Below are 20,882 nucleotides of genomic sequence, written 5' to 3' on the forward strand. Positions count from 1 at the left end.
TTCCAACATATTCTCCGCATATTGATCGACTAAAAAGAGAAACTTTCCACAGAAAATTCAAGGCCTTCGGCTTATTTTCTTTTCTATTGTTTATGAATCCAATAAACAAACATTCACATTACAAAATAAGGGCCATATACAAAACCATATAATTGTAGTATAATGATATCGGTTTTTTTTTTTTGGAACAGACAGCTTTGTTTAGCCATTCATCTCATCTCTCAAGGGAATTAATTTGAACCGGGTCTTTTGGCATATTCTTCCTTTATTTTCATCAGAAAAGATAAAAACAAGATACATATGTTGTACCCACATATCATAACAAATACACAATATATTGTTCCTACTTCTCTCGACTTACCAATATAGAACACCACGACAAAACAAAAACTTCTACCAACAAAAGACCATTACCTCCTTGCAGATTCAAATATATATATTTCATTTGGTAATATCCTAATTAAAAAGTTCATAGCTAGTTTTAAATTATACTTGATCAGTTGACCCTTTTGCAATCTGACCTAATCTCCCCATTGCTTCCTGTGAGGGGGCTTATATTTCCCATTTTTATCATTGATTGGCCAAAGCTGTCAAAGAATTCACTCTGATTATTAGCAAAACGGTTTACAATATCAATTGTGTCAGCCCCAGTTGTCGAAAACAGCTCTTGATCACTTTGGAGAAGCCCTTTGTTGTTTTGCAGGTTTGTGAAGTAGTTATTATCAAAGTCATTCGGCGTTGCCTGATCAAGGTTGGCTAACGTATTTGCATCCCCGCCTTGAGGACATGTTTGGCGAAGCGTTTCCAAGTATGTCGCATTTATGGTAGGATCCGGATTTCCTGTACTTTGGAAGTCGTAAAGGCGGCCGCTGAAGGACACGCACCGTGCCCGTCCAAATGTATGTGCACCTGTAAAACACGACACATTAATCAATATAAAATAAAAATGATAAATAAGTGTGAACAATAATATTGTTTATAATATTCTTACCGGATAAAGCAACTACGTCAGTAGTATTAAGTCCCACGTTACTAAATTTGGATGTAATATTGGCAAGGCCTTCGGAAGGGCCTGGAAGATTACTATTAGCTCCTGCTTGGTTTGCAGTCCTGCTATCTCTTCTTCCCAGTTGAACTTCCCACGTCTGGCCTCCCGCCTGCAACAATTACTATGTTAGTCAATGGTTGTAACCATTCAGGAAAAACGCAACCCGCGTCCATGCTATATATTGTTTTGAAGCAGTGGAATTACCAAAGAAACCGATATCTGAGAAGCAATGGCTAAGATATCTGCGCATGAAACGACTCCTGGGCAGACATTCTCTACCGCAGTTTTGATGTCATCAACCACCGAAAATCCATCTAATGAGCCGTTATTTGGCGCTGCATCTTTCTCGCTATCTATGCCATCAGCGTTGTCTAGCAAAACTGAGCCATCACAACCCTACACGTACCCAATACAGTTAAATATTCGTTAGTAAGCTGCCAAGAAAAATCAAGAACAAGAAGATGAAAGAAACTATCAGGGGAGCTTTAACGTGCAATTAAAGAGATGAACTCACGTCAACAAAGCAATCGTGGAAATGAAGGCGGATGAGTTTGGCGCCAATTCGGACGTCATTTTGTGCAGCCTCCTCAATCACCCCACGTACAACGGCTGACACGTTGGGGCATGTGCTATCATAAAACGTGGCGCTCAGTTGAGCGTTGGACCTCGAAAACAACGAAAATATGGCAAACATAATTGACAGTTTAAGTGAAAAGGAAGACATAGTTGTTGTGTTTTTTTTTCTTTCTGCTAAAGAGATCGAGGATATATAAAGGAAAGAAGGAAGGCAATGGCTTGGAATGTTGGATGAAGAGATTGATTATTCCAAACTTTATGCTGCTCTTACGCGGGGGATGCACCCTTTATTTATGAAGGGAAGAGTGACCAGGCCAGCAGGTGAATGGGTGACAGGCTGGCAGCTATCTAACCTTGAGAGCTTAAATATGGAGATGGCTAGAAAAGTCAATGATAATACTTTTAAGTTTGAATGGAAATATTCAGAAGATGTGGGCTGTTACAATACTTTATTTTTATTTTTTTTTTAATTTTTAATTTTGTTCTTTTATTCGATATATAGTGGGACTCTAATAATCTTTTGTGCAAACTCTTTGAACATAGGAAATATTCAATTAATGGAGGATGCGAAAATTTTTAGTAACGAGCATTAATGCTAGAAGAGATTCCACACTTATTTTATAATAGCTAACATGATGTATTTCAAGCAATTTCTTATGTTACGTTGCGCCAACCGATAATAAATAGATGTAGAAAAATAGACATGTTATGTTAAGTTGCTAACATGACAATTCAAACCAATATTTAGACTTCTTTTGGACAAAGTAGACATGCCCTCAAATAAACGCTCTAATGTCTCTTTCCAACTACTAAACATTTATAATATCATAATGAAAGAAAAAGAAGTGGTGACAGTTGCCGCGCGTGGGTCTTCCCCAGACACACGGCACTATTGTTGGCTGCCATTGGTTACCGAACCTACTGTGGGTCTTGTGTGAAGACAACCCACGCACAACAACCTGCTGTTTTAGTATTTTTTGAATTTTTAAAGGTATTTTTATTATAAAAATTTTTTTAAGTGCATTTTTTTGTCTTTCTGCGAGATAATAGGGACGGGCATATTCCAAATTTACTATTAATTATTATTATTTTTTTAAAAAAATAAAGATTAATCAAACGGTAATTAGTTGGAACTATCAACTTTAATTAACAAATATTATGAAATAAAAATGTAATTTTTAACATTAATATTTAGTAATCAGACAACCTTTTTAGCCAAATTAATTAATTAGTTGGATTAGCATTAACCGACGTGTACAAAATTTGGGAGAGAGATTTTTTGAAAAATTTGGTAACACTACTACTACAACTCGGACAAGCATCGATCAGCAAGACATCGATATTCCTCTCTCTTCATGCATGCGGATGAAAAAGCTTGACCCTTTGAACGTACTTTAACCTTTTCGTTATGGTCATATCCATATTCAAGCTAGTCAATGTTATAATTAGAATTTTCTAAAATCATTTAAATAATTCAGTCTCATTTAATAAAAAATCAGTATATAATTTAACATTCACATACAATATTTTGCTGTAATAATCTAACATGCATGGATGTGTAGAAGTAACTAATATCATTCCAGCTGAAAGAAATATAATTTACTTACCTTCACTCAAGCCATGATCTAGCTATACTTGAGTTTGAAGCTTATTTTGGTCATTTGTTAAGAAAAAGTACTAAAATATAAATAAATTAATTAAATTTATTTATGTATTTTATAGTTTGCTTTTTGACATAAATCGTGATTTAATAGCTATCACAACAGAAATTATAAAAAAAAATCATGTTCGCAATGGACAGCAAGAAAGCTTCAATGATTAAGAAATGCAACATGCAGCTAGCTAGTCAAACAAGCCTATGTGATTTTACCCGAAACACGTTGTAAGTAAAAGCAGGAGTGGAACTAGAATATTTAGTTTGAGTGGGCCAAATTTTTTTTAAAAAATTTTGGAGGGGCAAAAGTTAAGTTTTAAAGATATTTAATTATTATTATTTTTTTGGGACCATCCCTTGCCTTGGGGGCTGCAGGAGTCCCCCAAGCCCAAGGGTAATTTTGCCCTTGCGTAAAGGTGTCCCATATGGATCCGGATATATATATCCCTATCCCTTCTTTTGATTGTTTCTACTTTCTACTGTTAATTGACAGTGGAGATTAAAGATCATCTTAGATTCAATCACATGGATAAGCCAGCTTAACCACTAGCTAAGAAGACAAAAGAAAAAAAAAAAGTAGGAGACATATATCATGTGACTTTATAGAGAAGATGTGACTTAATAGGCTTCTCCGAAGAGTAATATATGCTATATACTACACTACTATTTTTCAGGTTTTGGCAGATTTGTCTTTGGATTCCCCACGATCCCCATTCTTCTTAGACGGTTTGTCTTATAAGTTGAAAGGAAAGATGGATTTTAAGAACTTGTAGGGTTATGAGGGGTCCAGCCGTGGTAAAGGCAAGAGGGTGTGGGGTTCTTCATGGGTTTTGGGTTCCGTGTTTGTTTTGGGTTGCTTTGTGAATTTTGGGTTTTCTTTTGTTTTTCATGCCTTTTTTTTTTTTTTTTTTTTTCTTGGTATCCTTGTGTATACTTTCGATATACTTAAGAGTGCTTCACGCTTTTTATTTTTATTTTTTTTATATAAATTGTGCTCGATTACCTATTAAAACATATATATAAAAAAAACTACGTACACTACTATTTCACTTTAAAAAAGAAAAGGTGAAGATAAAAAGAAGAGAAGCAGCAAATTGAAGAAAAGCAAAAGAAGAAGAAGAACAAGAAAAAGGAAAGAAGAACAGAAGCAGAAGAAAAAAAAAATAAAAGGAGAAGAGAAGATAAGAAATTTTTTGGGTTTTTGAAGATTTGTTGGGTTTTGAGGTTTGGGTTTTTGATTTTTTGATTTGGATTTTTGATTTGTGATTTGTGATTTTTTGAAGACTTTTTCGGTTTTGGTTTTTGTAAATAGAGAAAAGAAGAGAGAGACAGTACTGAGAAAATGGAGAGCATGGAGACATGAAGCAGATCTGCAGAAACAAATTGAAGAGAAAAAAAAGGAGAAAATGATATTTTCTTTTCTCTGCAGATCTGCCGAGAAAAGAAAAGAGAAATTGGCGCAGCTCCCTCACGCGGAGATTTCAAATAAAATAATAATTTAAAGTAATAAATTTTTTAATTGAAAAAAAAAATCCAGAAAAATTAAAAAAAAATATATATATATTTTAATTAATTTTTTAAATTTCTTGACGTGCCAATTTTGACACGTCAGGAAATTTCTGACGTGCCAATTTTGACACGTCAGAAAATTTCTGACGTGGCATTTATACCACGTCAAAAAATTGTTATGACGTGCCACACAGTAAAACGTCATAATTTTTTGACGTTCCAACCATTGACTCGTCAGGAAATTTTTTTTCCTGACACTTATGCTTCTGACAATCGACACGCGTCAGAAACGACCCGTCAGAAAAATTTTCTGACGCGTCAGACACTAGAAAACGTTAGAAATCTCCAGTAAAAAAAAAAAATTGTTTTTTTGTAGTGTTTGTTGAAGTCATTTAAAAGGCTGTGACGAATTTTTCAAGCTAGGTAGCTGGCCACCAGTTCAAGAGAACTCGTTTTCCATGACAACTTGCAACGAGTCCAAATTTCGTTTTTGTTTTCAATTTCTTTGCTTCAATTGCGGGTTTTGTTTGGTTCCCAAGAATTTGAATGAAACAAAACAGTTTCACGCAATTGTCAAACATTAATGCATAAGCCAAATTTGAGTTGGAGCTAGCAGCTGGTTGTGCGTGATGTACGTCTATCAATGAATTCATCCATGACATTCTTAAACCTTAGCCTTTAAAATATTGATCAATTAAATGATTGATTCGAACATTAATTGATTATATAAAGTACTCTTGGTGATTATTTTTTTCTTCCAATTCGTGTAAACTTTATTAATGATGTACGGGATAGTCAAATTAGGAGGCTAAAGCCTAAGACTAGATCTTCATGTGCCATTCCTTTTAGTACTGGATCGAGCTGCTCATTTTGTAGCGGTGTATTCAATTAATCTAGAACTGTACTAGACCTGGCCAACTTTTGTGTACATAATTCTTTGCTTCTCATGAAATTTTGAGAAAATTAGTCTATTTTTAAGTGTTTAATTTTGTGTATCATCAATTGATTAATAAGTTTTGCCCCCTTTCATAAAAACATAGCAACATAAAACAACGATGCTGTGGTAAACCCTAAGCCTTGTGAAACCCTAAGCCCCCCTCCAGAGCGCCGCCGCCTTAGGGGAGGAGGGCAACGGGCATCCCTCCTCCCTTCCTTGCTTCCCGATTTTTGTTTTAGGTTTGTTTCTGTCTTTAGTGTTTATGTTTTGTTATGCTTGTGTTCTCTCTCGGTGGGTACTGCTTTTGGGGGTTTTCACTCAAACTCTCCCCCTCCCTGTTTGTTTGTGTGTGCCGCCGATCTCCTCCACGCTCGCTTCGCTGCTCACCGCTCGCTGTCGGATCTTTTCACGCGCCCCTCCCGCGCCAAGCTTTTTGTGCCACCTTCTGCGGCGGTTTCCAGCCAGCTCGCGATCGGCCTCCTCCGGCTGCCGTGACCCGCTTTGAGTGTTTTTCTCATTTATTTTTCTGTTTTGTTGTTTTTCTGTTTTGTATTTCCTTTGAGTTTCCCTGTATTTGGTTTTATTTGCTGTAATTTCTTTTCCTGCATTAGTTTTATTGTTCCCTTTATTTCCCTGTATGGTTTTATTTATGCTTGTAATAAGGCTTTCTCCTCTTGCTTTGTTGCGCCCGGTTGCTGCCCGATATTACTGGTCCAAACCTTTGGGTTGTGGATGTGAAATTTATCCTGGCTTTCGAGTCGAGGAGGATGAGTATCGGCTTGTGGGTTTTGCTCTCAAGGTCGAGGAATAAGTATCGGCATGGGGGTTTTGCTCTCAAGGCCGAGGAATAAGTATTGGATTGGGGGTTTTGCTCTCAAGGCCGAGGAATAAGCGCTACCTATGCATTAGATGGTGTCTGTTTGATGCAGATCTGAGTTTTCAACTTGATATTTAGTCATAGGTTAGCGGATGCTGTGTTTTGGTTGATTTGGTTTGTTGTTGATGACTGTATCTTTAGCTTCGGCTATAATTTACTTCAGAGCTTTTTGCTCTGTTTGTAAGAGCTTTAGGCTCGCAACTTTTATCAATGAATGAAAATGATACGCTTCAAAAAAAAGTTTTGCCCCCTTTCCCACCGACAAGGCAAAAAAAAAAAAAAAATAGAGAAGTTCCGGAAAAACCACGTTAACAACAGTCTTGCATGGCAGACTTGTCCAGTACCGTACGTTATTGCCAAAATGAAAAAGTCCATGAGTATTGATGGAATGATTGGGATCGCTAATTAATAATATGGCTAATTTTCTTGCATATCTCTAGCCCACCGCTATAAAGTGGAAAGTTCCCTTTCAAAATAAGTTTATTTTCCATGAGTATTAATGGGATGATTGGGATCAATGATATGGCTAATTTTCTTGCATATCTCTAGCCCACCGCTATCATGAGTTTATTTTATTTTATTTTTTTTAGCCTTAAACGACAGAGACAAATTAAAAAATTATTTTTTAACCATTTCTTTTTGCAAATTCAATGGACCAACTATTAGATTTGTAAAATCATATAGGTCTTACACAAATTTAATAATAAATTCATCAATTCACAATATGAAAATATTAAAATAATGAATTTTATGGTTTCTCTAAAAAAAAAAAAAAAAGTTATCGCTAGCTCGATTTTCTTTGCAGAAGTCATACTTCAAATACGTTTATTAAGGTTAGCTGCTTGTCGATTCTTCTTTGTTCTTGTTGAATTTTCAATAGATTTTTAGTTATCTAAAAAAAATAAGGACACACTTCATATGTATATATATATATATATATACACACACAATAAGCAAGAAAGCAAGGCCATCTTTTTGGAAAAATGCAGTAAAGTTAAAAGTGGGGAAAATTCAAGAACAAGTAACAAGAAACAAAGAATGTATGTCCCACTAACACGTACATAACACAAGAACAAGTAATCTTTATTTAGACTAACAAGTGACAGCAGAGTGTCTGTTCCATGCAGATTCGTTTTCTTAAGATAGTTTTTTGTATTATAGTTAAGAGATTTTCTTTGTACTTGTTCGATAGGATTTGATCATATGATCCAACACACCTTGCGTTATACGTTTGTATTTTTTTTTTGAACAAATATTCGAATAATCTTATTGATAATGATCAGAAGGTGGGGTTAAGGCCCCAACAAACAATCAAGAGTAAGAGCTAAATGCTCCTTCATTACAATGTCATTAATACAATTTAGAGTTTGATTCCTCCAAATTCTATCTCCAACACCTTTTATGGCTGCTTTCGCCAACCTGTGAGCAGCCTCATTTGCTTCCCTGAAAACATAAACACAGGGCCACCATGGGAATGCCTGTAGCAGATTCTTAGTATCGTCCACCAGATGTCCGAACCGGCTCCACGTGTTCATAGGAGAATTTATAGCGTCCACTATCTGCTTGGCATCTCCCTCCACGATGACAAGTTGCAGTCCCAACTCCCTCATAAAACGGATGGCATGAACCAGAAATTTTAGTGTAGGGGATAAACGTTAAAAATAATTATGTTTTTGAGAGATTTTTCTTTTGGGAAACTTTAACCCACCAAGCCATAAGCTAGTTTTGCTCCTATATATATATATATATATATATATATATATATATATGCAACTACGACATAGAGAGATATCGCAAATTTAATTTTGGCACACCAAAATGTGTTCATTAGATATGTTTCTTAATGTGTTTTATGTTTGTTAAAGACTTAGGGTCTGTTTAGGATTACGGTTTTAATAAGTGCGATTTTAAAAATAGCGTTACAAATAACGTTTTTGAAATCGCTACTTTTTAAAATCGCAAAGGCGTTTGGTAAAACAAGTTAAAAAATATTATTTTCTTATTAAATATTTGTTATGCAAATTCATGATTTTGGTTTAAATTTTTACCTTTTCAAATAAGCATCCCCTACCCTGCGTATTGAAATCGCAGATTTTTTTTCCTATTTTAAATTAAGTGCTTTTTAAATAGCAATGCCAAATGCTTTACGTTTTGATATATCTTTTAAAAACACAGATTATTCTTATGAAATCGCAATCCCAAATATACCCTTAGAGCTTGTTTGTGATTGCGTTTGAGAAATAAAACTTTTAAGTCAAAAAGTATTTTTGGGCAAAAGCTTCATTTTTAAGCTTTTGCCAAAAAGCGTTTTGGTTATTTGTAGGCATTTTGGACCGTTAAAAACATTTTTAATTTTTCTACCAAACGAGTACTTTTTTCTTCAAGCATACTTTTTGAGTGTTAAAAACACTTTTAGGCATTCTAAACGCAATTCCAAACAAGCCCTTAATGTATCTTAGGAGTTTTTATTTTTATTTTTTTTTAAGGTGTTTACCGCACACACGGAAAATAATTTTTTTTTTCCAATAAGGTCCCTGCCGGGACTTGCACGGGATTTGTTCGGGACCATGCCGGGACTTGACCGGAACCCGCCCTAGACTTGCCAGGACCCCGCTAGGACCCGCCCAGGACTTGACTGGGACTTGACTGGGACCCTCCTAGGACTTGCCCGGGAACCCGTTGGGACCTGCGCAGGACCCCGCCAAGACTTGACTGGGACCCGCCCGGAACTTGCCTCGGACTCTCTCGGGACTTGCCCAGGACCCACCTGAGACTTGCTCAGGACCCGCCGAGACCTGCCCGAGACACCGACGAGACTTGACCGGGAATTGCCTGGGCAGGTCCGGTCAAGTCCCGGGCGGGGTCCCAGGCAAGTCCTGGGTGGGTCCCGGTCAAGTCCCGGGCAAGTCCCAGTGAGGTCCCGGATAAGTCTCGGAGGCGTCCCAGGCGGGTCCTGTCGGGGTCCCGGGCAAGTCTTGTGTGGGTCCTAGTCAGGTCCCAGGCAAGTCCCAGGCGGGTCCCGGTCAAGTCCAAGCGTGGTCCTGGTCAAGTCCCCGGCACGTCCTGAACGAGTTCCAGTCAAGTCCTAGGCGGGTCCCGAGCAGGTGCTGGCCAAGTCCTGGGCGGGTCCGGGTCAGGTCCCGAGTGGGATCCAAGCCAGTCCAGGGCAGGTCCGATCAAGACTCGGGTGGGTCTTGGTCAAGTCTCGGGCGGGTCCCGCGAGGTCCAGGGCAAGTCCCGGGTGGGTCTTGGTCAAGTCATGGTCAACTCCCGGATAGGTCTCGGGTAAGTCCCGGTCAGGTCCCGGGTGGGTCCCGGTCAAGTCTAGGCGGGGTCCCGGGCGGATGCTAGGCGAGTCTCGACGGGATCCCGGTTAAGTCCCTGTTAGGTCCCGGGCGGGTCCCAGGCGAGTCCCGAACAGGTCCCGATTGGGTCTCAAGCGAGTCTTGGGTAGGTCTAGGCAGATTTCGTTCAAGTCCGGTTAGGTCCCAGGCAGGTCCCAAGCGGTCCCAAAAGCGTCTTGGGCGAGTCCTAATCAAGTCCCGGGGAGGTTCTGAGCGAGTTTTGGTAAGGTCCATCAATTTGAAAATGAAATGCCCACAATCAGAAAATGGTTTACGGTTTTGAAAACCGTAAACCATTTTCAATTTTCAGTCAAAAGAAAAATATTTTTCGTTGACCACTATTTTACGTTGAAGTAAACACAGTAAAATGCGGAAATCATTTTCTTTAAACCATTTTACGTTCACCTACACTCTTCAATTTACCACCCAATTGACAATGTCTCTCCAAACTTCTAATTGTGACAATGTTCCCTCAAAACTATCAATATATCTTCTCTAAAGCGCAACGAACTCTTGGCAACGATGTAGTATCGTCTAATGTTCCTTCATACTAAAATATTTATAATTCAAGGTTTGGGATTTGGATTTTGTTTCTTCCTAGTTACTAGTCAACTCCTATGTAGTTATCCATTCTAGCGAGTAAGAGTATCTCCACTCCAACACACTCTTCAAAATTTTTAGACCAACATAATGCTACGGTGATTAGGGGTAGGCAGATTAATTGGCTACCGATTACTGACCGATTACCGAATTTAACCGAATCGATAGTTATCGGTCGGTAATCGGTTAAAAATTTTATACCGATAAGCTTATCGGTCGGTAATTGGTCAGTTAATAATTTGTTATCGAAAAACCGATATGACAGATATGACTGATAAGTTCTTTTAATTTTTAATTTTTTACAATTTTATATTTATTATTGAAACCAAAACGACGTCGTTTTGGTTTTTATTTTATATTGTAGTGGATCAATATAAAAAAAAGCTTCAATAAGCTATTTTAGCAAAAAAATATACCCCAAAATAACTAATTTTTAATAAGATATTTTAGACTTTAGCCCAACAAAATGTATTTGGGCCTTCAAAACAATTAATTTTTGGCCCAATTAGCAATCAGTTAAAGCACAATAAAAAGCTCACAAAAAACCGATTTAACCGACCAGTTAATTGATTATCGATATGACCGATAATTTTTGGTAATATTTCTTATTGGTCAGTAATCGGTTAGGATTTGGTTAACTGATAGCTTATCGGTTACCAACCGATAAGCCCATTAAAGGGACCAATATAACCGATACCCAACCCTAACGGTGACTCTTTGAATAACCGCCTTAGCATCTTCATTTCTTGTTGTAATATTATCTCTCTCTCTCTCTCTCACTCCTCCGCTCCGAAGCCTCCTCTCTTCATCTTGGTACTGTGTTTTTCTCAGTTTTTTGCTCATTTCTTGGTTAGTTCTTTTGTGGGTATTTGCTTATTTGTATAATTTCAGCTGACCCTGATAGTTTTACACAAACTCAAGACAGAAACAGGGCAACAGCCGCACACTGGTTGCTCTGTTTTCATTTTCGCAAAATGTTGTGTAAGATAACAAGACAAAACAAGCAAAAATAATATAATAACCCCAAAGGCAATACAGAGATATACATATAGACTCTGATAGACCCATATGTGCTTTCATGCTCATTTTGGTGGGAATGATGTTTGATTGTTGAGATATTGGGCTATGGGTGCAAAAGTTGGCGCCTTTGTAGAGTTTGGTGAATTGGCCGGGTTTTGGAATGAGTGGTTACTCAAACGGGGGTTGTGGGTTGAGTGTGAGTTGAATGTGTGTGTATGCTGAATTTGGCGTGATTTGATTCTTTAATTTCAGCATTATCTTCTTCTTTTGTGCTGTAGGTAGTAATTTGATGACTGATGGTTTAACTAACTAGCTTCAGCAATTTGGTTTGTTTTATATTTGAATTTGGCAGTGTTGTGTCAGTTTAGTAGTCGGTTCTTGGCTTTTTGAACGGGTTTTTATCATGTGTTTTCTAGTGCTGCTTGTTTTTTGGCCTATTGCAGATAGCTGTGAATCTATGCTATATACATATATACGATATGTTCTTTTCTTGTCCTTTCTCTTTCATCATCTCATTTATCAACATGAAATGAAATCAGTACTCAATAATCATCGGCATACAGAAAACGCAAGACTAAATAAATAATTAATTGACATATATTATATTCCAAAATAATTAATGTAGTCATAAGAGAAAAAAGAAATAACTATCATGCTCATGCACGCGGGAATGGGATGACCCAAGAGCCTGGCCGGTAAAGATGAATATCATCCTTCTTGTCACCAAGGGGTGTGATGGTAGCATCTTGTAAGGAGTAAATTCCCACATCATCATATTTGTATGTTATATCTAACAATCTCTTCACATGCCTAGTGTTCCCATCATCACTAACTGGTACTCCAGGCTGGTATTCCTGATCACCGTGAGTAAAGTAAATGGAATTAGGCTTCAACTCCGGGAAGTCTCGAGCCGACACAGAAAACGATTGTTTGAGACCAAGAAACAACACACGATCACCAAGGCACTCCACTTTTTCCACTAGTTTTTCATGTTCGAGATCAACCTTGAAAACATCAAATCTAAATGTCTTTATAGGGGGCCGCGTAGCCAGACCTATATACCTAACAACCAGGAGAATATCTCCCGACGATTCCATGAAGTACTCCAATCTCGATCCATACTTGTCGTAATTATTATTAGCATGGCAAGAAGGGTGATAAAAGCGGTGAACCATCCTAGGACAACAAGGGTTTCGAAGATCCCAACAATCAAATGCGTCTCTATCCCATCCCCTGGCGTAGAACAATTTCTTCTTGTTGGAATAAGCTAGTTGCATACAACCACCAAGCCGATACACGGGATAAGTAGACCACGATTTGTCTCCGGGTCTACAGAATGCAACATCTTGGTTTGGACCATAGACGACCATGACGGTGCAATCAGAGGACATGGGGATCGATGACCAAACAATGTTGTGCACGAAACCACCAAAGTTTCCCATGCTGTATCTTTGTTCAATTCTCCAAATCCGTACGAAATAGTCCGCATCAGGCAACGTAGTCGCAGGCGGAAGCTTAACAAGTGGAGGAGTAGCGTGATAGTGATTATCAGTATTTTGGGTGAAGGGATTCAAAAGTGTAATAGTACCATAGTCGGCATCGATGAAGGCCAACCAGCCTAGTGAAGATGATCCCAGACACTCACCTGCTAATCCCAGATCCGATCTATACTTAAGGGTTACCATCTCCAGGCCCGCCACCGCCAGCTTAATGAATCTTAGATGATCACTCAGAAAAAAAGAATAAGAATATTCCGTCAGCCATGGGGAATCAGATGAGACATCTTTGTGATCAGTACTAGTACTCATGAAACGTCGTCGAAGTGAACCCAAGTTACTGCTATATTAAGAAAAAGGGTTTGTCTAGGGATGAAGGAGGAGGAGGAGGAGGAGGAAACGCTGCGCACAGGTAGTCGTAGGAGACCCTTTAAAGGATTATAATTACTACGACTACATGAGAAAAAACTTTGCAGTTGCAGGCAACCACAAGAAGGAGAAGAAGAAGGAAATACTAGTTTGATCATTCTACCTTAATTCCCTTTCCTCTAGTCCGCCGGTTGATGAATATATATATATATATATATATATATATATACACACACACACACTACAACACAAATTGGTCTTTTACTCTCTTTTTGGCGTTTTTTAACCTAGCATTTATTATAAATGCCAGGTTTTTTAAATTTTGGTGGCATATATTTTTTAAACGCCAAAAAAAATTACTGCCATTTATGAAAATGCCAGGATAAAATATCTTCTTTGCGTTTACACATACTTGATATATTGAAATGTTCTTGCTAGACAATCTCTAAGTGAGTTTTCTTATTCACTGGAATTTTGCATTTCCACTCTTTGATTCGTATAATACAATAACAAATAATAATAATAAGAAAAAAAGAAATTCACTATGTTTTAATTTTGCCTCCTTGTTTATTTTTTCCATTTTTCCTTTTCCTAGTTTGGTTGCCAAGGAAAGAAAATGTACAAAAAATAAGATGAAATCACTCCTGCTACATTAACTGTGTAGTGGCATTGAACCTACGCTTGATGGAAATGTTGGATTTTGTACAATCTTGTCGAACTCATGATTTGATCGTCCTTGTAGTGCCTCCACTAGTAATTATCACAATTATGTTGGAATTTGTCATATTATAGTAATGGTTTTCAACAAGTTATAATCTTTCTCAGTCCTAATTACTCTGTTGTTTGCATTTTAGTTAATGGATTCTCAAATGCAAGAAGACACTTTCTTCACAAATCTCTTATATGAGGAGTCTTGCCTTGGTAATGAATCGATGGGATCTCGAAATCTAATAGGTCAAATGCCTCCATCTCAAGTTGAAATAGAGTCTAGTGCTAAGAAATCACGGCGTAGCAACTTTACAATAAAAGAAGATAATTTCCTTGGCAAGAGAAAAATCGAGAATAAGAATATTTACAACGACATTTTCTCCTACTGTAGATCTGATAAATTTAGAGAAGATGATAGCTTCACTACTCACTTTGTAGATTTGGAGATACCACTAGGCAAGAAGGCTGGAAATGAGAGCTATTGAATAAACCAATGAGTGAAAATAGTGAGAGGAAAATGGAAGTTATTGAAGAAACATCTATATATTCAAGAGCAAGAGAGACTTCGTGGTTTGCATGAGCACGGGTTCGAAAGACTTCGGTTCAAACAAGAAAAGCTTCAAGTGGAACAAGTGAGAGAAGAGGACAAAATTATGCTTATGGATACAAATGGTTTACCTGAAGTCCAAAAAGAATCTGTTCATCAACGCCAAATGGAAATCCTTAAAAATCTATTGAGGAAATAGTGTTTAACTAAACATGTTACTATTTAGATAGTTTGACTTTCTTCATTTTGTAAGGCAATCATCAAATGCCATTCTATATCTTTGCTTTGTTATTAGTTTTGAACAATTTTAAGCAATGGTATGATGTTTAGTGATCAGTTGCTAGCAACGTCCCTTTGATTGCTTTGAAATTTTTATAACAAGTCATGTACGTAGTTGGTGATTGAATTTTTTTTGTAAAATCCTTTTCAATGAATCTTCTTGGAAAAGAATAATAACAATGAAAATGATTTCTTTCCTTCTCTTTTTTTTTTTTTTTGTCCAAAAAATTCCAAGATGAGAATTTCTAACATATTCTCAGCATATTGATCGACTAAAGAGAGAAACTTTCCACAGTAAATTCAAGGCATTTGGCTTATTTTCTTTTATATTGTTTATGAATCCAATAAACATTCACAATACAAAATAAGTGCCATATGCAATACCATATAATTGTAATATAATCATATCAAACACAGCAAAATCCACATACAAAACAAATCAATGCATCCTCTGGTTGCTGAGGGACCAATTCAGAAAGGAGAAAGAATGAAAAAAACAAAATAAAAGAAACCATCAATCTCGAGATCTAAATTCATTTTTCTTCTAACCATTTCAAAAACCATCATTAACTATAACTTACTTGTGAGAGGTCTCTCCAAAATTTCTACAAAACACTTCAAAAGCTATATATATATCTACAATCCCTCTGGAACCTAGCATTGATATGATACTCTCTTCTATAGAGGCCAAAATTTAAAATTTTTGAGTAAAAGTTTTTATCTCAAAAGAATGTTGTGAGGCTTTATGTCCAAATACAAAATTTATGTTGCAACTTTTATGTAAGTATTTTTGTAGGGAGTTGTACTATTCTTATCAAATTAATTAGCACAAAAGATTAGTTCATATATATATATATATATATATATATATATATATATATACAAAATTTTATCTTTTCCATTAAGTTACAACAAAAGACACAGCATGAATATTGCTAATCCAGACAGAGGCGGACCCGGCCACACTATGCCTTGGGGGGTCCCTGGCACCCCCAAGGATTTCTAAAGCCTTTGTAATTTATTTAATTTTTAATTTTTAATTTTTGTATATTATGCCCTTATAATTAATTAAGCCCCGGCAAGATTTTCACTCCAAGACAAAGTGTAATTCCTGCCACACATTGTACCTCCTAGTCAAATAGGCAACTTAAAAAAAAAAAAAAAAAAAAAAGCAAATAGAAACTTTTTATAATAGTAGATGAAAGAAAATACACCTATTATAAGAAACTTTTTATAGAAACTAGCAACGCTAAGGCTTTACAAAAAAATAAACATATAAAAACCAAAATCATAAACAAAAGATAATAATACTGAGATAAATTAGTGTGTTTAAGAGGTAAGCGTGAATTTATTAGTGTAGTAGTACTAAAATTTATTTGGCAGCGTGAGAACTAGGCGTGCCTTTTTTAGCTAATGTATTAATTAAAATGCAACACCTTTAATTTTCTTATAAAAAAAAAAAAAACTAGATAACTTCTTGTTTTTTAATTCTTCTTCTAATTCATTTTTTGTTTTGCAGCATTCGACTAACACCTGATTGTGTTTGGTTTGTTTCTAAGAAATCTATCAAGATAATGCTAATTCCTAAAAAGTTACCCATTTTTCTTAGACCCTATTAATTGTACGTATTTTATTTTACCATTAGTTTATATTATTATGTATTTGTGATGCCGTTATATTAAAATTTTGAATATTTACTTTGATTATTAGATTTTTTTAGCTAATTTAATTTTACATGAATGCGCGAACACAAACACACACACACACACACACACACATATATATATATATATATATATATATAAAAGTTCGGACCCCCCACAAAAAATTTCTAGTTCCACCCTTGAATCCAGATTAACGATACAAACCAAAAGTCAAATAAAAACACATTATAATGTTTCATTAGTCCACTAAACTTCAAAAGAATTATTATCTCAGTTTTGAAGTCGCAATTTTTATCAAAGCAAAAACATACACAAAGTACAAATTGATATGTGTTATCAAAGAAAAAAACTATTTCATTCTCACACAAAGAGCTTTTTAGCAATAACCCTTTAATAACTTAAACATTAGAGTTCCCTTCAAAAAAAAAAAAAAAAAAAAAAAAAAAACACCCTTAAACATTAGAGTTATCTCTCACGTACGTGCACATCGGCAATTCTTCAATCTTACACTATCTCTTTCTTTTAGGTGTTTGTTGCTCAAGCGTGACCATGCAATCCACTGTATCATAATTTTCCAACTCACTGTATTAAATTGATACGTGTCCAAAATCACATGTATTTTTAATAGAGCAAGTAATTTTCACATGTATTTTGGAGATATGTCAGTTTAAAAGACTAAATTTGAGATTTTTCTCAAACCTAGTTTGAAAGAAAACTAGGGAATTAATTTGAACAGGGTCTTTTGGCACTTTTTTACTTTATTTTCATCAGAAATGATAAAAACAAGATACATATGTTGTATTATACCCACAAATCATAACAAATACACAATTGTTCCTACTTCTCTCAACTTACCAATATAGAACACCACAACAAAACAAAAACTTCTACCAACAAAAGACCATTACGTCCTTGCGGATTATATATATATATTTCATTTGGTAATATCCTAATTAAAAAGTTCATAGCTAGTTTCAAATTATACTTGATCAGTTGACCCTTTTGCAATCTGACCTAATTTCCCCACTGCTTCCTGTGAGGGGGCTTATATTTCCCATTTTTATCATTGATTGGCCAAAGCTGTCAAAGAATTCACTCTGACTATTAGCAAAACGGTTTACAATATCAATTGTGTCAGCGCCAGTTGTCGAAAATAGGTCTTGATCACTTTGGAGAAGCCCTTTTTTGTTTTGCAGGTTCGTGAAGTAGCTAGTATCAAAGTCATTCGCGGTCACCAGATCAAGGTTGGCTAACGCATTCTCATCCCCGCCTTGAGGACATGTTTGGCGAAGCGTTTCCGAGTACGTTGCGTCTAGGTTAGGATCCGGGTTTCCGGTGCTTTGGAAGTCGTAAAGGCGGTCACTGAAGGACTCGCACTGTGCTTGTCCAAATGTATGTGCACCTGTAAAACACGACACATTAGTCAATATAAAATAAAAATAATAAATAAGTGTAAACACACTACAAAAAAAACAAGCGCCCTCAATTAAGGGCGCCTGGATGGCGAGCGCCCTTAATTAGGGGCGCTTGGATAGCAGGCGCACTGAAATTATTTTTAGTTATATAGGGGAACTAGCTGCTCAAACATTAAGTTATATAAAAATAACTTAAACACAATAAATGATAAAAGATAAAGGAAGAACAACATAAAATTTGAAATTCTAATGTTGGCTTATATAACTTAAACACAATAAAATTTATTTTATGTTGTTCTTCCTTTATCTTTTATCCTTTTATAGGGGAACTATTTGCTCAAACACAATTCATTACCGTTGACTTAAGAACATATATATGATTGCATAATATACATTTGCATCTATTTATATATAGGTGAGAATAGATTAACAAATGAAGATGAGCATACTGCTGATGCAGAAGGCGACCATCGTGGATCATCACAAAGTATGTGTAGATCTTCATATCTTAATCACTTGTAATATAATCTAGTTATATATAGGTTTGCACTTTCAAAATAGTTAGATATAGGTTTGTAATTTAATATTTTCTTTTGGTTTTGTCATTTGCAGGTAATCGTTAAGTGACGTACGTATACTTGACTTATTAGGTTGGGTATGCATTTGACACCAAATGCTAAGCGAACTCGTTGATATATTTTATTTCATATGCAATATACAATTTTTATAAACTCTTTTAAGAGGTGGTATATTTTGTGTTTATGATATCGTTTTGGATATTTTATTTCATATGTATGGTACAATTTTTGTTAATTCTTTATGATGTGGTACACTTTGTGTTTGTGATATCATCATTTTGGATTTAGATGTCTTATGAGATATGAAATTGTATATATGGATTAGATATGTATTGTGAGATATGTATAAGATTGTATGAGATTGATGAATGGATAAAATATTTATGGATTAATCCAATATTTTTGGAGAAAATTCATAATACAATATTGTATTGCGTATTGTATATTAGGAAAAAATAAAAAATATATATGGATTGCATGGGAAAAACATTTTCTCCGTATATTAATTATTGGAGGCGTTTCGCAGTGTGAAAGCGCTCCCATATAGAAATAGGGGCGCTTGCCCACTTGAGCGCCCTCCTTTTAGAATGAGGGCGCTTCCAAGGCAAGTGCCCGCTTTTAAAAAAAGGGGCGTTTGCCTAGGAAGCGCCCTCATTCTAAAAAGAGGGCGCTTGTCTAGGAAGCGCCCTCATTCTAAAAAGAGGGCGCTTGCCTAGGAAGCGCCCTCATGCAAAAAAGGGGGCGCTTGCCTAGGAAGCGCCCTATTTTTAAAAAGGGGGCGCTTTGTTCTAAACGTCCCCTTTTCGAGGCCTTTTTTTAGTAAAAAAACGTCTCAAACTTAAATTCTAGTCGCCATAAAACCGACGTGTCCCAAGTGCCCCTAATAGAGCGTTGCGAAATCAATAAAGACATTTTTTTGGCCAAAAATGCCCCAAATAACCATGTCACTAAACCTTGTGTTTTTTTTTTTTTTGTGGTGATAGTAACATTGCTTGTAATATTCTTACCGGATAAGGCAACTAGGTCAGTAGCATCAAGTCCCACGTCACTAAATTTGGATGTCAAATTGGCAAGGCCTTCCCTAGGGCCTGGAAGACTACTAGCTCCTGCTTTGTTGGCAGTCCTGCTATCTCTTCTTCCCAGTTGAACTTCCCACGCCTGGCCTCCAGCCTGCAACAATTACTATATTAGTCACTGGTTGTAACGATTTAGGAAAAACGCAAGCTACCTTTACGCTATATATCGTTTTGAAGCAATGAAATTACCAAAGAAACCGATATCTGAGAAGCAATGGCTAAGATATCTGCGCATGAAACAACTCCTGGGCAGACATTCTCTACCGCAGTTTTGATGTCATCAACCACCGGAAATGCATCTACTAAGCTTTCATTTGGAGCTGCATCTTTCTCGCTATCTATGCCATCAGCGTTGTCTAGCAAAACTGAGCCATCACAACCCTACACGTACCCAATACAGTTAAATATTCGTTAGTAAGCTGCCAAGAAAAATCAAGAAAAAGAAGATGAAAGAAACTATCAGGGGAGCTTTAACGTGCAATTAAAGAGATGAGCTTACGTCAACAAAGCAATCGTGGTAATGAAGGCGGATGAGTCTGGCGCCAATTCGGACGTCATTTTGTGCAGCTTGCTCAAGCACCCCACGTACAACGGCTGACACGTTGGGGCATGTGCTATCATAAAACGTGGCGCTCAGTTGAGCGTTGGACCTCGAAAACAACGAAAATATGGCAAACATAATTGACAGTTTAAGTGAAAAGGAAGACATAGTTTGTTGTGTTTTTTTTCTTTCTGCTAAAGAGATCGAGGATATATAAAGGAAAGAATTGAAGGAAGGCTATGGCTTGGAATGTTGGATGAAGAGATTGATTATTCCAAACTTTATGCTGCTCTTACGCCGGGGGATGCACTCTTTATTGATAAAGGGAAGCAGAGTGACCTGGCCAGCAGGTGAATGGGTGGCAGCTATATCTAACCGTGAGAGCTTAATTATGCGGCTCGCTAGAACTGTCAACCATAATACTTTCAAGTTTGAATGGAAATGTTCAGAAGATGTGGGCTGTTCCAAACTTTTGACATAGACAATTCAATTAATGGAGGCTACGAATACTTTTTTTTTTTTTTTTGACGTGTCTACACAAAGAAAGAGGGATGAAGAATTCGAACTAGTGACTTCCGCTTCATAAGGCGTGGTTCACAGCCGATTGAGCTATCACTTGAGGACAAGATACAATACTTCTAGTA

The 20,882-nt window shown here is 36.5% G+C and overlaps 3 protein-coding genes across 3 annotated transcripts; all 3 read right to left on the bottom strand.

Moving 5' to 3' along the window:
• Positions 1 to 423: 423 nt before the first annotated feature.
• LOC132162899 (peroxidase 15) lies at positions 424 to 1,889 on the bottom strand. Its single transcript, XM_059573116.2, has 4 exons — positions 1,563 to 1,889; positions 1,253 to 1,444; positions 992 to 1,157; positions 424 to 909 (listed from the first exon to the last, which is right to left on the bottom strand). Exons 1-4 carry the CDS (start codon positions 1,770 to 1,772, stop codon positions 497 to 499), a joined length of 981 nt encoding a protein of 326 aa, XP_059429099.1. The 5' UTR covers positions 1,773 to 1,889; the 3' UTR covers positions 424 to 496.
• A 10,332-nt stretch (positions 1,890 to 12,221) lies between these two features.
• On the bottom strand, positions 12,222 to 13,373 carry LOC132163690 (uncharacterized). The gene has a single exon (XM_059574057.2). It carries the CDS (start codon positions 13,371 to 13,373, stop codon positions 12,222 to 12,224), a length of 1,152 nt encoding a protein of 383 aa, XP_059430040.2.
• A 4,001-nt stretch (positions 13,374 to 17,374) lies between these two features.
• Positions 17,375 to 20,493, bottom strand: LOC132164059 (peroxidase 15-like). Its single transcript, XM_059574466.2, has 4 exons — positions 20,197 to 20,493; positions 19,887 to 20,078; positions 19,629 to 19,791; positions 17,375 to 18,030 (listed from the first exon to the last, which is right to left on the bottom strand). The coding sequence occupies exons 1-4, from the start codon at positions 20,404 to 20,406 to the stop codon at positions 17,618 to 17,620; spliced, it is 978 nt and encodes a 325-aa protein (XP_059430449.2). The 5' UTR covers positions 20,407 to 20,493; the 3' UTR covers positions 17,375 to 17,617.
• Between the last annotated feature and the right edge of the window lie 389 nt (positions 20,494 to 20,882).

Source organism: Corylus avellana, chromosome 8, assembly GCF_965113065.1.
Source record: "Corylus avellana chromosome 8, dhCorAvel1.hap1.2, whole genome shotgun sequence".
NCBI classification, from domain to species: domain Eukaryota; kingdom Viridiplantae; phylum Streptophyta; class Magnoliopsida; order Fagales; family Betulaceae; genus Corylus; species Corylus avellana.

Excerpts from the sequence above, each read along its gene's own strand:
- LOC132163690 (XM_059574057.2), bottom strand. The coding sequence starts at position 13,373 with ATGAGTACTAGTACTGATCACAAAGATGTCTCATCTGATTCCCCATGG.
- LOC132164059 (XM_059574466.2), bottom strand. The coding sequence starts at position 20,406 with ATGTCTTCCTTTTCACTTAAACTGTCAATTATGTTTGCCATATTTTCG. Across the intron at positions 19,792-19,886 it reads CTCAGATATCGGTTTCTTTG|GCTGGAGGCCAGGCGTGGGA; the intron begins GTAATTTCATTG and ends TAATTGTTGCAG. Across the intron at positions 18,031-19,628 it reads TGACCTAGTTGCCTTATCCG|GTGCACATACATTTGGACAA; the intron begins GTAAGAATATTA and ends CGTGTTTTACAG.
- LOC132162899 (XM_059573116.2), bottom strand. The coding sequence starts at position 1,772 with ATGTCTTCCTTTTCACTTAAACTGTCAATTATGTTTGCCATATTTTCG. Across the intron at positions 1,445-1,562 it reads TCCACGATTGCTTTGTTGAC|GGTTGTGATGGCTCAGTTTT; the intron begins GTGAGTTCATCT and ends GGGTACGTGTAG. Across the intron at positions 910-991 it reads TGACGTAGTTGCTTTATCCG|GTGCACATACATTTGGACGG; the intron begins GTAAGAATATTA and ends CGTGTTTTACAG.